Source organism: Hyla sarda, chromosome 5 (genome assembly GCF_029499605.1).
Source record: "Hyla sarda isolate aHylSar1 chromosome 5, aHylSar1.hap1, whole genome shotgun sequence".
NCBI lineage: Eukaryota > Metazoa > Chordata > Amphibia > Anura > Hylidae > Hyla > Hyla sarda.
The window spans coordinates 39,812,933-39,826,132 of record NC_079193.1 but is presented as its reverse complement, the minus strand read 5'-3'; the positions used below and the strand labels follow the sequence as shown (position 1 = coordinate 39,826,132).

Here is a 13,200-nt window from a genome sequence, read left to right as displayed (position 1 = left end):
TAACGCCCCTTTAGCTGTTCTTTAAGTGTCTGCCCCTTAGTTACGCCGCATGTGACCTGCTAAAAAATGTCAGGACTGACTCATTCCCTGTCCCGTATTTGACTTGTGATTTTTCTTTTTCTCCAAGGGGGGCAGTACAGTACATGGCACAAGTTTACTTACTACTTAAGAGCAGTGGTCCCCAACTAGTGTGCCTCCAGCTGTTGCAAAACTTCAACTCAGAGCATGCCCGGACAGCCAAAGGCTGTCCGGGCATGCTCTGAGTTGTAGTTTTACAACAGCTGGAGGCACACTGGTTGGGGAACACTACTTTAGAACACCTTTGGTCACCTAAACTGCGGTTACATTGGGATCATTGAAATTTGTCACTTGTTACAATGAACCCACAGTAGCAAGAAAATTAACATTAGGGAAGGAAATTGATATTTATGAAACTTTCTTATGTTCCGCTGCTGTTTGCAGTCTGTACAAAGTCTGACCTGCGGTTACTTTGTTGAAGTCAAAGGTTTCATATTCACGTGGAATTTCAATGTTGGCTCAGATTCTTTTAACACCGATCACTGCTATATAAAGGGACATTTCAATGCTGAATGTGAAGTTAAGGCATTGTGCTATTGTAGAAATCGTAACAGTGCTGCATGTACTATTTATTGTTGTGTTGTGCAGTATTATGCATTATAACCAGAGGGCCGTAAGGCTTTAAGATTTGAAAAGAAGGCTGGTGCATTTGCTGTGTGTTAAAGGGGTACTCCTGTGGAAAACTTTTTTATATATATATATATATATATATATATATATATATATATATATATATTTTTTTTTTATTTTTTTTTTTAAATCAACTGGTGCCAGAAAGTTAAACAGATTTGTAAATTACTTCTATTAAACATCTTGATCTTTGCAGTACTTTTTAGGGTCTGAATACTACAGAGGAAATGGTTTTCTTTTTGGAGCACAGTGCTCTCTGCTGACATCATGACCACAGTGCTCTCTGCTGACATCTCTGTCCATTTTAGGAACTTTCCAGAGCAGCATATGTTTGCTATGGGGATTTTCTCCTACTCTGGACAGTTCTTAAAATAGACGGAGATATCGGCAGACAGCTTTGTGTTTCAAAAAAAGAAAAACATTTCCTCTGTAGTATTCAGCAGCTAATAAGTACTGGAAGGATTAAAAATTTTTTAATAGAAGTAATTTACAAATCTGTTTACATTTCTGGCACCAGTTGATTTAAAAAAAAAATAAAAAATAAAATAGTTTTCCATGGGAGTGACCCTTTAAACAGAATGCAAAATATCTATCTAGATCCATAGGGACTCTCTCCCGCTGTGTGGTGCACCATATTCTTCATTTGGATCAATGCTTCGATTAGAGAATGTCTTGGTAACATGCAGGATATTGTGCATTAATACACACTGCAGCCTGCTAGGACTGTAAAATAACAAGAACAGACTCACCTTGCTGTGGGGCCAGTGTTCTTTTTGTCCCTCAGGATGCGTTTTCCCTGCTCTGGATCTTTGGCCCCTCTCCCTGCTCTGCTGAGGGGAACTCTTCTGAGGGGAACTCTGCCCCCCACTCATTGCTCTGCCCCCCCCCCTCCACACTCATTACTCTGGCCCCCCCCACACTCATTACTCTGGCCCCCCCCCCACTCATTGCCCTCCCCCCCCCACACTCATTGCCCTCCTCCCCCCTCACTCATTGCCCTCCTCCCCCCCCCACTCATTGCCCTCCCCCCCCCCCCACTCATTGCCCTCCCCCCCCCCCCACACTCATTACTCTGGCCCCCCCCACACTCATTACTCTGGCCCCCCCCCCACTCATTGCCCTCCCCCCCCACACTCATTGCCCTCCTCCCCCCTCACTCATTGCCCTCCTCCCCCCCCCCACTCATTGCCCTCCCCCCCCCCACTCATTGCCCTCCCCCCCCCCCCACTCATTGCCCTCCCCCCCCCCCCACACTCGTTTACCTGACCCCCCCCCCCACTCGTTGCTCTGCCCCCCCCCCCCCCCCCCCCTCATTGCTCTGGCGAGGGGAGCTCTGGCCCCAACCAAGTGAGTGTGCTCTAGTTTTATTTTACTGCCCCAACAGGCTTAGTGTGCTTTTAAAAGGAGTCGGAATCCCCCTTTAAGTAACGATGCTGGGATATCCTAGAAGTCTTCTAGATATATTAAACAATAATATAAGTAAGATACCTGTGGTGATCCATGAGGTGTTTGTGTATCTTATGCCTGACATCCGAGGATACCTCCTTCATTTTGGCCTGAACTCTTGACTTGTAGCACTTCCCCGTCTTGTTTTCTTCTCTGTAAAGCCATAAGTGTATGTTCTGGGGCTACACCCTGCGGCAGGACAGCCTTGGTATCGTACTGGAGACTTATCGGAGAGTCATGTCCGTACAGTAGTGTCCGCTGCCATTCTGACCCACAGCGGATCCACTCATGTCTGTTTATACACCTGTCTTACCAGTGACAATTCCTTCCTGTTTGCTAATTGACTGTTCTGCCAATTTTTTTTAATTTTTTTTTATTTTTTTTTTTTGCTTTTTTCAGATATTTTTGTCAGCTTTTTTTTTTTCATTGCTAAAGAACTCCAAAAAGCTGCTTATGTTTATTTACCAAATGACAAGAGACTTTTGCAGTAAAAACAAGAGTGAATGCCAGATGTAGACCCTGTATGTCAGTCATTTTGGTTGCTGGATCAGAGTTTTAGAAAGTTTTTCTATATGAATGTCACTTGTACATATTCCATTAAAGCCTAGGTCCACACAGTGGACCTCCAGCTGTTGCAAAACTACAATTTCCAGCATGCCCGGACAGCCGTTGGCTGTCCGGGCATGCTGGAAATTGTAGTTTTGCAACAGCTGGAGGTCCACTTCTTGGAAACCACTGTATTAGAAGCTTTGTACACAAGCCAGTGGTTATTGAGGTCAGTTATTAAAGGGGTTTGCTGGTGGGGGAAAAAAAGTTTCCAAAAGTTTAACAGATTTGTAAATTACTTCTATGTAAAATGCTTAATCCTTCCAGTACTTATCAGCTGCTGTATGTTCCAGAAGAAGGTTGCAAATTTCTTTTCAGTCTGACCACAGTGCTCTCTGCTGACACCTCTGTCTGTGTCAGGAACTGTCCAGTGCAGGAGCAAATCCCTATATCAAACCTCTCCTGCTCTGGACAGTTCCTGACATGGACAGAGGTGGTAGCAGAGCCCACTGTGGTCTGACTGGAAAGAACTACACTACTAGGAGGATTAAGATTTTTATATAGAAGTCATTTACAAATCTGTTTCTTTCTGCTACCAGTGTGTGTGTGTGTGTGTGTATGTATGTATGTATGTATATATATATATATATATATATATATATATATATATATATATAATATGTATGTGTGTGTGTATGTATGTATATATATATATATATATATATATATATATATATATATATATAATATGTATGTGTGTGTGTGTGTGTGTATATATATATATATGTGTGTATATATATATATATATATATATATATATATATATATATATGTATATATATATATATATATGTGTGTGTGTGTATATATATATATGTGTGTGTGTGTATATATATATATGTGTGTGTGTGTATATATATATATGTGTGTATATATATATATATATGTGTGTATATATATATATATATATATGTGTGTGTATGTGTATATATATATATATATATATATATATATATAAAATATATAAAAATATATATATATAAAAAAATATATAAAAATATATATGTAAAAAAATATATAAAAAAATATATGTAAAAAAATATATAAAAAAATATATGTAAAAAAATATATATATATAAAAGATATATATATATATATTTGTTTTTTTTATTTTATTTTTATATATTATATTTTTTAACTTTAAAAAAGACACTACATTAGGCATGACACGGTATAACTTATTATACAGGTTAAGGTTTATTGAATAGAATGCAGTACATGCATCTTAAATAAATGATAATTCTTTTCCAATCTTATATCTTACAGGACGAAGATAATGGAAACCGTGGAGGTGAGTTTATGTTCATATATGTGACTTTACTGATTAGTTATATCTTGGTGGAATGTGCTACATTGCATTAGCTGTCCGGATGTGCTGGGAGTTGTAGTTTTGCAACAGCTGGATGCACCCCTGGTTTGAAAACACTATATGGCACTCTTCCATATATTTTTAGCATCCTCCATTAAAGGGGTACTCTGGTGGGAAAACAACTGGTACCAAAAAGTTATATAGATTTGTAAATTGCTTCTATATAAAAATCTTATTCCTTCCAGGACTTATCAGCTGCTGTATGTCCTACAAGAAGTTGTGTAGTTCTTTCCAGTCTGACCACTGTGCTCTCTGCTGACTCCTCTGTCAGTGTCAGGAACTTTCCAGAGCAGGAACAAGACAGTTCCTGACATGGACAGAGGTGGCAGCAGAGAGCACAGTGGTCAGACTGGAAAGAACTATACAACTTCCTGTAGGACATACAGCAGTTAAGTACTGGAAGGATTGTTTTTTTTTTTTTTGTGGGTGTGTGTTTTTGTTTTTTAAAGAAATAATTTACAAATCTGTTTCTGGCACCAGGCGATCTGAAAAATTTTTTTGTTCCCCACCAGAGATCAAGATGATGAACTTTTGCCTCTTCCTGGCGAGAGAGTGCGTGAAACTCGAATAAATAAAAAAAAGTTGTTAAATGACAGTATTTATCTTCCCTCTTTAAATAGTTCTTCAAAAATGTACTCTTTTAGACAATTTTTTAAGAACGGAAAGGAAAATCATGCTGCAAATCTGCACGTAGTTGCCATGTGTTCGCTTTTCCCCGTAGTTCTGTCTTGGACGCGGTGCAGGTTTATGTCGCTGCCGGAGACGGCACTGACAGCCATGACTGATATGTGAGGGCGCTGACAGCTACTGTTTGTATAGGATCTTTACTGAAGAGGTTTTTGGCTCGGGAGAACTCTTACAGTGTCCATCTTTTTGTTCTTTCCTGTCCTCTTAGGGAGGTTATGTTTATAGAAGGGAAATGCCACTTAGAGGTCTGAAAGCATCTGCCATTTATGTGAATTCCTTAAAGTGAGTCGGGGCCTTTGGCGACGTCATGTTTGTTTTTTTCGACAATTACCATCTTGTGAAGACAGAACAATAGACAAGATCCACATTCTTGCTGAGTGGGCTTAATGTTCTTCTTTTGTATATGCTACAAATGTCTGTAGGGGGGGCAGCATCCCATTGTGTAGGGCAGGTGCTTCATATATACAGTGGTCCCTCAAGTTACAATATTAATCGGTTTCAGGATCGGTTTGTGCAGAAATCCATATAATTCAGAAGGGTTCACATACCGTATTTTTCGCCCTATAGGATGCACCGGCATATAAGACGCACCCAATTTTAAAGGTGCAAAACCTAGAAAAAAAAGATTCTGAACCCAACAGTGATCAACCAGCGGACCTCCAGATGTTGCAAATCTTCAACTCTCAGCATGCCTGGACAGCCGTTGGCTGTCCGGGCATGCTGGGAGTTGTAGTTTTGCAACATCTGGGGATCCGCAGGTTGAAGATCACTGGATAGGAGGTAATACTCACGTGTCCCGCCGCTCCGGATCAGTCTCCGCTGCCCTGGACGTCGCTCCATCGTTGTCGCCGCGTCCCCAGGGTGTCCCCGTCGCTCCGGACGTCTTCTTCCCTGGGATCCACACTCTCAGTCGTTGTCATCACGTCGCTACGCACGCCGGTCCTATTGGATGACGGGACGGCGTGTGCGATGACGTGATGACGTCGAAGGAGAGCGCCAGCCATGCAGGGGATCCCGGCACGGAGCAGACACCGAGGAGGCAGGTAAGGTCCCTCCTGGTGTCCTGTAAGCTGTTCGGGACGCCGCGATTTCACCGCTGCGGTCCCGAATAGCACGACTGAGCAGCCGGGTCAGTGTCACTTTCCCTTCAGACGCGGCGGTCAGCTTTGATTGCCGCGTCTGAAGGGTTAATACAGGGCATCACCGCGATCGGTGATGTCCTGTATTAGCTGCAGGTCCCGGCCGTTGATGGCCGCAGGGACCGTGGCGATAGGTGTGTATTCGCCGTATAAGACACACCAACTTTTTGGGGGAACAGTTTTGGGGAAGAAAAAGTGCGTCTTACACGGCGAAAAATACGGTACTTTTTCTTGCAGCGCTGTGTGTGCGTTTATTACATCTTTTTTACCACTTTTTCCCCCAAGGGTATGTTCACACTGTATTTTCGGCGGTAGGACCGCGCGGCACTGTGTCGTCACCATTGAAGGTTATGCAGTGCTCGCAAACTTCCGTGCAAAGAATGAATATGTTCGTTCTTTGCTCTGAACAATTTCAGCGCTGCGCTGCATGACTACAACTCTCAGCATGCCCTTACAATGAGGACATGCTGGGGTTTGTAGTTGTGTGTTGCAGGTGAGTGACAAGCTTGTCTCCTAAACACCCCCGCTGCAGGACTAGAACTCCCAGCATGCCCTTACTGTAAGGGCATGCTGGGAGTTGTAGTTGTGCAGCTTGGCGGTGGACGAGCAGGCCGGGGTGATAAGAAAATCACTATAATTTCATATTTCCCGCCAGGTCCTGTGACACTGAACCCAGCGGGTAATCTTAAATTACAGTAAACTCCGCAGCGATGTAGCAAAGGGCGCCTGGGCAGATATAACACTGCAGCCGTCCGGGACTCCCGCAGCCGGACCGGGAGATGTGCAGGAGACGTCCGTGCCATCCTTTAGTGTGTACCGCAGCGCTGAGGGATGGCAGGGACGGCTCCTGCACATCTCTTGCCAGGTCTGCGGAAGTTCCGGATGGCTGCAGAGTGATGCCAGCCCAGGCTCCTCTTAACATATAGAAACTCTGCGGCTCCGTTATATCTACTGTAATATCACATTTCCCGCTGGGTCCCGTGATTGGCTGCTCGTTCCCGGCCAATCACGGGACCCAGCGGTAAAAATGTGAAATTACATATGGATAGAGATACTCGCCAGCACCATTGTGGAGCCCGAGCGGACATCACTCTACAGCCACCCGGTCTCCGTCATATTTTCTCCCGCTATCCTCACTTCTAATGATTTACATCCCCCCTTGTCACATCTTGCTACAAGGCTACAACTCCCAGCATGCCCTCACTGTAAGGGCATGCTGGGAGTTGTAGTCTTGCAACAGTTAGCAGATAGATGGGAGATGTGCAGTGGACAGGTGGGAGACAAGGGGGGTGGGGCTGTAAATCGGTGTCCCCATCATTAGAAGGGAGGATAGCGGGAGAAAATATGACGGAGCCCGGGTGGCTGCAGAGTGATGTCCGCTCGGGCTCCTTTGTACAGTTGTTAAATCATATTTCCCGCTGGAGCTGTGATCACGGCTGCCGGCGGGAAATATAAAAATTGGCTCTCAAAAGCCAGGTTCAGGCTGGCTCGCGTGTACTGAGTTTTCGAGGTGTTGCGACTTTATGTCCCTGTCCACTGCAAAGTGAAAAATAAAATTCACTTTGGTCAGCTCTTATGTAGCTTTTTGCTTACAGCCAAAAGTCGCACAAAAATGAGCTTAGGCTCCTTTCACACTAGTGATTTCTCCGTTATTGAAGATCCGTCGCATGTTCCGTCACGATTTTCGGCAAAAAACCCGGCCGTTACAAAACCCCTGACGGCCGAGACTAAATCGCATTGTAGCCTATGGGGTTTTGTAACTGCCCATTTGCACCCGTATATGCCCGTAATTCATTATGGACGTTATACAGTGACGGGACATCGTGGATGCATGCAGTAATTTTTCCGCCATGATGTCCCGTCACTGTATAACGTCCATAATGAATTACGGGCATATACGGGTGCAAACGGGCAGTTACAAAATCCCATAGGCTACAATGCGATTTAGTCTCGGCCGTCAGGGGTTTTGTGACGGCCGGGTTTTTGCCGAAAATCATGATGGAACATGCGACGTAACTGCAATAACGGAGAAATCACTAGTGTGAAAGGAGCCCTAGGTGCTATTGCGACTTTATGTGCGACTTTTGTAAGCTAAAAAATGCTCTAAATCCCTTGATAAATGTCCGCCTTAATCTTTGTGACTCTTGAATAGAATTTGCATAATAATTTGGAACAGGGTGTATTTTCTCCTGTGATGTTAAGGATTACACCAGTGAATGTTCGGCTGGATTTTCTTAGGGAGAGACCTTTCTTATCATCATAGATGAGACCATACATTGTATTCATGATGTGTCATGGGGCTGGAGCTTTTCCTGACCTATACAGATATATCTCTCTGTACAACTTTCTTTGCTGAACTACATAGCCTTTCATTGCTGTATAGATGGACACACAATATTAAGGACGCTTGTCCTGTCAATGCCTACACCCCCTAAGGATATGTTTATATTGGGGAATTAAAGCAGAACTCCAGCGAAAAATGTACTTATCCCCTATCCACAGGATAGAGGGGGGCGTCCGACCGCTGGCACACTCTGCGATCTCTAAGGCCCCTTTCACACTACAAAATTCTCAGTTTTTAAACATCCGTACGAAGTTCTGTTGAAAATCAGCTGAAAACAGCAGTTACAAAATCCTATACGACTGTTAGAAAATCCCATTATAGTCTGTGGGATTTTTCAAATAGCCGTTTGAACCTGTTATTAATAACAGCGGTTATTTTGTGACAGAAGATAGTAACGGGAGAAATAGTTCATGAACTATTTCTCCCGTTACTATCTTCCGTCACAAAATAACGGCCGTTATTAATAATGGGCTATAACGGGTTAAAACGGCTATTAGGAAATCCCATTATTGTCTATGGGATCTTTCTAATGGCCGTATAGGATTTTGTTACTGCCGCTTTCAGCTGATTTTCAGACGGAACTCCGTACGGATGTTTAAAAACAGAGAATTTTCTTGTGTGAAAGGGGCCTAAGATGGGACCCCGCCTCTTTCAGTAAACCGCACGCGGTCCGTAAATTTTTATGGGAGCGCAAGTGATGTCCGAGTGCTTTACTCGGGTCTTTTCTGCACTCCCATAGAATTGAATGGGTCATGTGCCAGCTGCAGCTTGCGCTCCTCACTAAGCACCGGGGCCCGTTCAGGAGATTGCGAGGGGTCCCAATGGTCAGACCCCCTGCGATCAGTTACTTATCCCATATCCTGTTATTTTTTTATGGATATCTCCTTTTAAGCAAGGAAAATATCTGCTTTATTTGTCTAGGGACTCTCATCTTTCTGCTTCATGGTAAACAGAGCAGAAATTATGCAAAATCAGGGCTGAGAAGTCGGACGAAATTTTGGGTACCAGGAGTCGGACTCGGCAAACAATGCACATTCAAACAAGTTTAAATGTCTCAATTCACAAAAAGTTATAATTAATGAATTCTCTACTATAAGAATAAAGACCAATGCATGCAGTGCCTCACGTAACCGAACACGTTAAGTGACTGTGAAGAAGCTTTTCATGTGCTTTACTATATGGCACACAATGCACAATTAGGAGCGGCAATACTTATACTTTCCATAGTGTTGTGTTCTGCTGTTACAGGGAACGAATGGGTAACCTAGCCTTTCGCTGATAAGGGATTAAGTAAATATGTTTTTTTGCAGGACTAGAGACACCTGTATAAGTGAAGGGAATGGAGGGTCAATAGTTCAATACTGAAGCTGTAAACCATTAGAAAAACTGCTGCCATTCAGCTAAGGCTATAAAAACTTGTTTTATAATACATGCCTCTTCCTAGATCCTCCCACTGCCCTATTTTCAGCAGCAGATCAGCACACAAACTGTTCAATACAGTAGACTGTTGGCTTCCCAGCCAGTAGTCCTGTGGTAATGACATGTATGTTGCCTTTCTTTCCTTCAAGGAATGTATAAAGTACATTCACATATTAATACAGAGGAGTCGGAAGTACAAAAAACGTTGGAGTCGGAACATTTATCTACCAACTCCACAGCCCTGTGCAAAATCTGTGCCTATTGCTGCACTTTGCCATAGAAATAAGCACAGTATAAAGGGACAGTGACACCACATTTGCCCTACTGCTTCCACTGCTATAACACATACTGTTTGTAATGTAAATGTGCTAACAGCCCGGACCACCCCCGTCTCCTACTTTACCCTTGTCAGACCACCGAGGCTAAGCTGCACCCCAGCACTGACTTGGAGCCAAGGCGAGATCTCGCGCATGCGCTGTCCAGCGGTGCTACAGAAGGAGACTGGGATGGTCCGTGCGACCACCCCTAGTGAATTGTTTGGGCATTTACATTACAGAGGTATCCCTATACATTTTAGCAGTGGAAGCAGTAGTGTAAATGTGGTGTCACTGTCCCTTTAAAAAGGAACTCTGCTTTTGGATTCCACCTAAAGTATGAACATGTTCATTCTTTTGGCGGATCAATTTCTGCGGGGGAATTTTCCGCTGACTAAGATTCAGCAGTGTGAATCGGTCAACGGACGACCCCTTTACACCTGTTTAGTTTTATGCAGTGCAATCTCTGAGCGCAATTTGTGAAAAAATATTTAAATATTTGGGGGGGTTGGTTGGGGGGTTGGTTAGGGGGTGAACGACGTCAGGGATTCACAATTCGCGTGGAAAAGTGCTCCATTTTTCTGGTGGGGTTTCCGCGTCCAAGAAATTGCACATGTAAAAAAAAAAAGATGCACCGCGGTGAGCTTCACAAATCCTTCACCACATACGGAGTATACTTGCACATTCTTTTTTTGCTTAAATATGTCTTTTTTTTATTGTACATTCACATGGGGCGGATTACCTGCAGAATTTCCGCAGCGTATTTGCTGCGGAAAATCCGCTGCAGATAATCTGCTACCATTGAATTCAATGGGTCCGAAGGAAAATCAGCAAAACTGCCTCTATTGCAGATTTTCTGATGACCCATTGAGGTCAATGGTAGCAGATTATCTGCAGCGGATTTTCCGCAGCAAATACGCTGCGGAAATTCTGAGGTTAATCTGCCTGTGTGAACATACAATAAAAAAAAAGACATATTTAAGCAAAAATAGAATGCGCAGGTAATCCGCCCATGTTAATGTACCCTTGGGCAGATATATGCAACCAATCTCTTCGCATAGTAAGCCGCGCCCCCCACTGGGAAGAAATAATCCAAAACTGATTAAGCAAATCTTAAATAAAATTCATGGAGTTCTAAGCTGCAAAATCACTCAAGCATTCATCATTGCAATGACAATAATACTTCTAAACCTGCATTTTCTATTACAATTTTTCCCAACCAGGGTGCCTCCAGCTGTTGCAAAACTACAACTCCCAGCATGCCCAGACAGCCAAAGGCTGTCCGGGCATGCTGGGAGTTGTAGTTTTGCAACAGCTGGAGGCACCCTGGTTGGGAAACACTGACCTATTACTTCTCATCACTTTTTATTTTATTTATTTTTTATTTGAATTTTTTTCTGTACCGTATTGTTGTGAATTAGGGCCATCTAGTGGACGTTTAGGGAAATTAACACACAGAATTCAAACTGCGCCTACATTGCACATTGATATTTTTGTATTCTTTCTAAACACATTCCAACATGTAGATTTCTACCATCAATAATGCGTTCGATTATGAACAACATAACCCGGTCATAAATATGTCACCTGAACAGGATTTTTTTTTGTTTTGTGTTTTTTTTTTATAAAAAAAATTGTCGGTAGCATTCTTTTGCGTAAAAAATTGACGCATCACTGACGATTGAAGTTTGCAAATTCGTCAATCTTTACCATGGTGATATTTTGTACTACAACATCACTGTGACTTTCTGGAGTGTATACCCTTACACTGAAACAACACTAAACACTAGTGGATCTGCAAGACTGAAAAGGCTGATATTGTTGGGACTCGTACATCCTTAAAGGGGTACTCCGGTGAAAACCTTTTTTTTTTTTAAATCAACTGGTACCAGAAAGTTAAACAGATTTGTAAATTACTTCTATTAAAAAATCTTAATCCTTCCTGTACTTATTAGCTGCTGAATTCTACAGCAGAAATTCTTTTCTTTTTGAAACAGAGCTCTCTGCTGACATCACGAGCACAGTGCTCTCTGCTGACATCTCTGTCCGTTTTAGGAACTGTCCAGAACAGCATATGTTTGCTATGGGGATTTCGTTTTACTCTGGACAGTTCCTAAAATGGACAGAGATGTCCGCAGAGAGCACTGTGCTCATAATGTCAGCAGACAGCTTTTTGATTCAAACGGAAAAGAATTTCCACTGTAGTATTCAGCAGCTAATAAGTACAGGAAGAATTAAGATTTTTTAATAGAAGTAATTTACAAATCTGTTTAACTTTCTGGCACCAGTTGATTTAAACTTTCAACAGACTAGCCCTTTAAAGGGGTTAGCAGAGATGATTTCTTCAATAAACAGTGCCACACTTGTCCTCAAATTGTGTGTGGTTCTGCAGCTCAGTTCCGTTGAAATGAATGGCGTCATGAAGTTGTAATACCGAACTTAACCTGGGGACAGGGGTGGTGCTGTTTTTAGGGGTTGTAGTCGTACACAGCTGTCAGTTTTCAACTGGATAAGTGATCAAAAATTGGAGCAGGTTGGCTGGTTCCCACCCCTTCTCCTTAACTGCACCATAATGGCAAGGAGTAGCTTGAATGGAGTAGTGGTCAAGTGTGAAAGAAACAGTTGAGCTAGGGCTCCAACCATGTCAACCATCAGTCACCTTAAAATGATGGTAAATTATCTCATAATGTTTAGAGGAGATGTGGGGGAAAACAGATATTTATAGAAACATACACGCATACATATATCTATCTATCTATATATATATATATATATATATATATGTATATGTATATATATATATATATATATATATATATATATATATATATATTATAAAAAGTGATTCTTCAACTTACAATGGCCCCAGGTTACAATATTTCCAACGTACAATGGTCTTTTCTGGACCATTGTAACTTGAAAACAGACTCAACATACAATGTACAGACAGTACAGATCTGTGAAACAAGTCAATGGCTGAAAGAACTGACCAATCAGAATGGGCATTCACTGGTAAAACCCCAGTATTACTGAAGTGTATGCACTGACTGGTGTCTGGTAGCGCCCCCTACAGTACAGGGAGGTATTACATGTTCTGTACTCTTTACCTGTACCAGGGTTAGCTGCTCCTTTGGACACCAGGTGAGGGCGGCTCAATGTTACTTTTTT

At 42.5% G+C, this 13,200-nt stretch overlaps 1 protein-coding gene across 6 annotated transcripts in view; it reads left to right on the top strand.

The window, feature by feature from the left end:
* The window catches only part of ARHGAP21 (Rho GTPase activating protein 21), a 194,252-nt gene that overhangs the window by 80,923 nt on the left and 100,129 nt on the right, over positions 1-13,200 (top strand). For all 6 annotated transcript variants that reach the window (XM_056519308.1, XM_056519305.1, XM_056519309.1 and 3 more), the window contains exon 3: positions 4,027-4,051. In XM_056519308.1, coding sequence (XP_056375283.1) covers positions 4,027-4,051 — 25 coding nt within the window. The remainder of the gene's footprint in view (positions 1-4,026; positions 4,052-13,200) is intronic.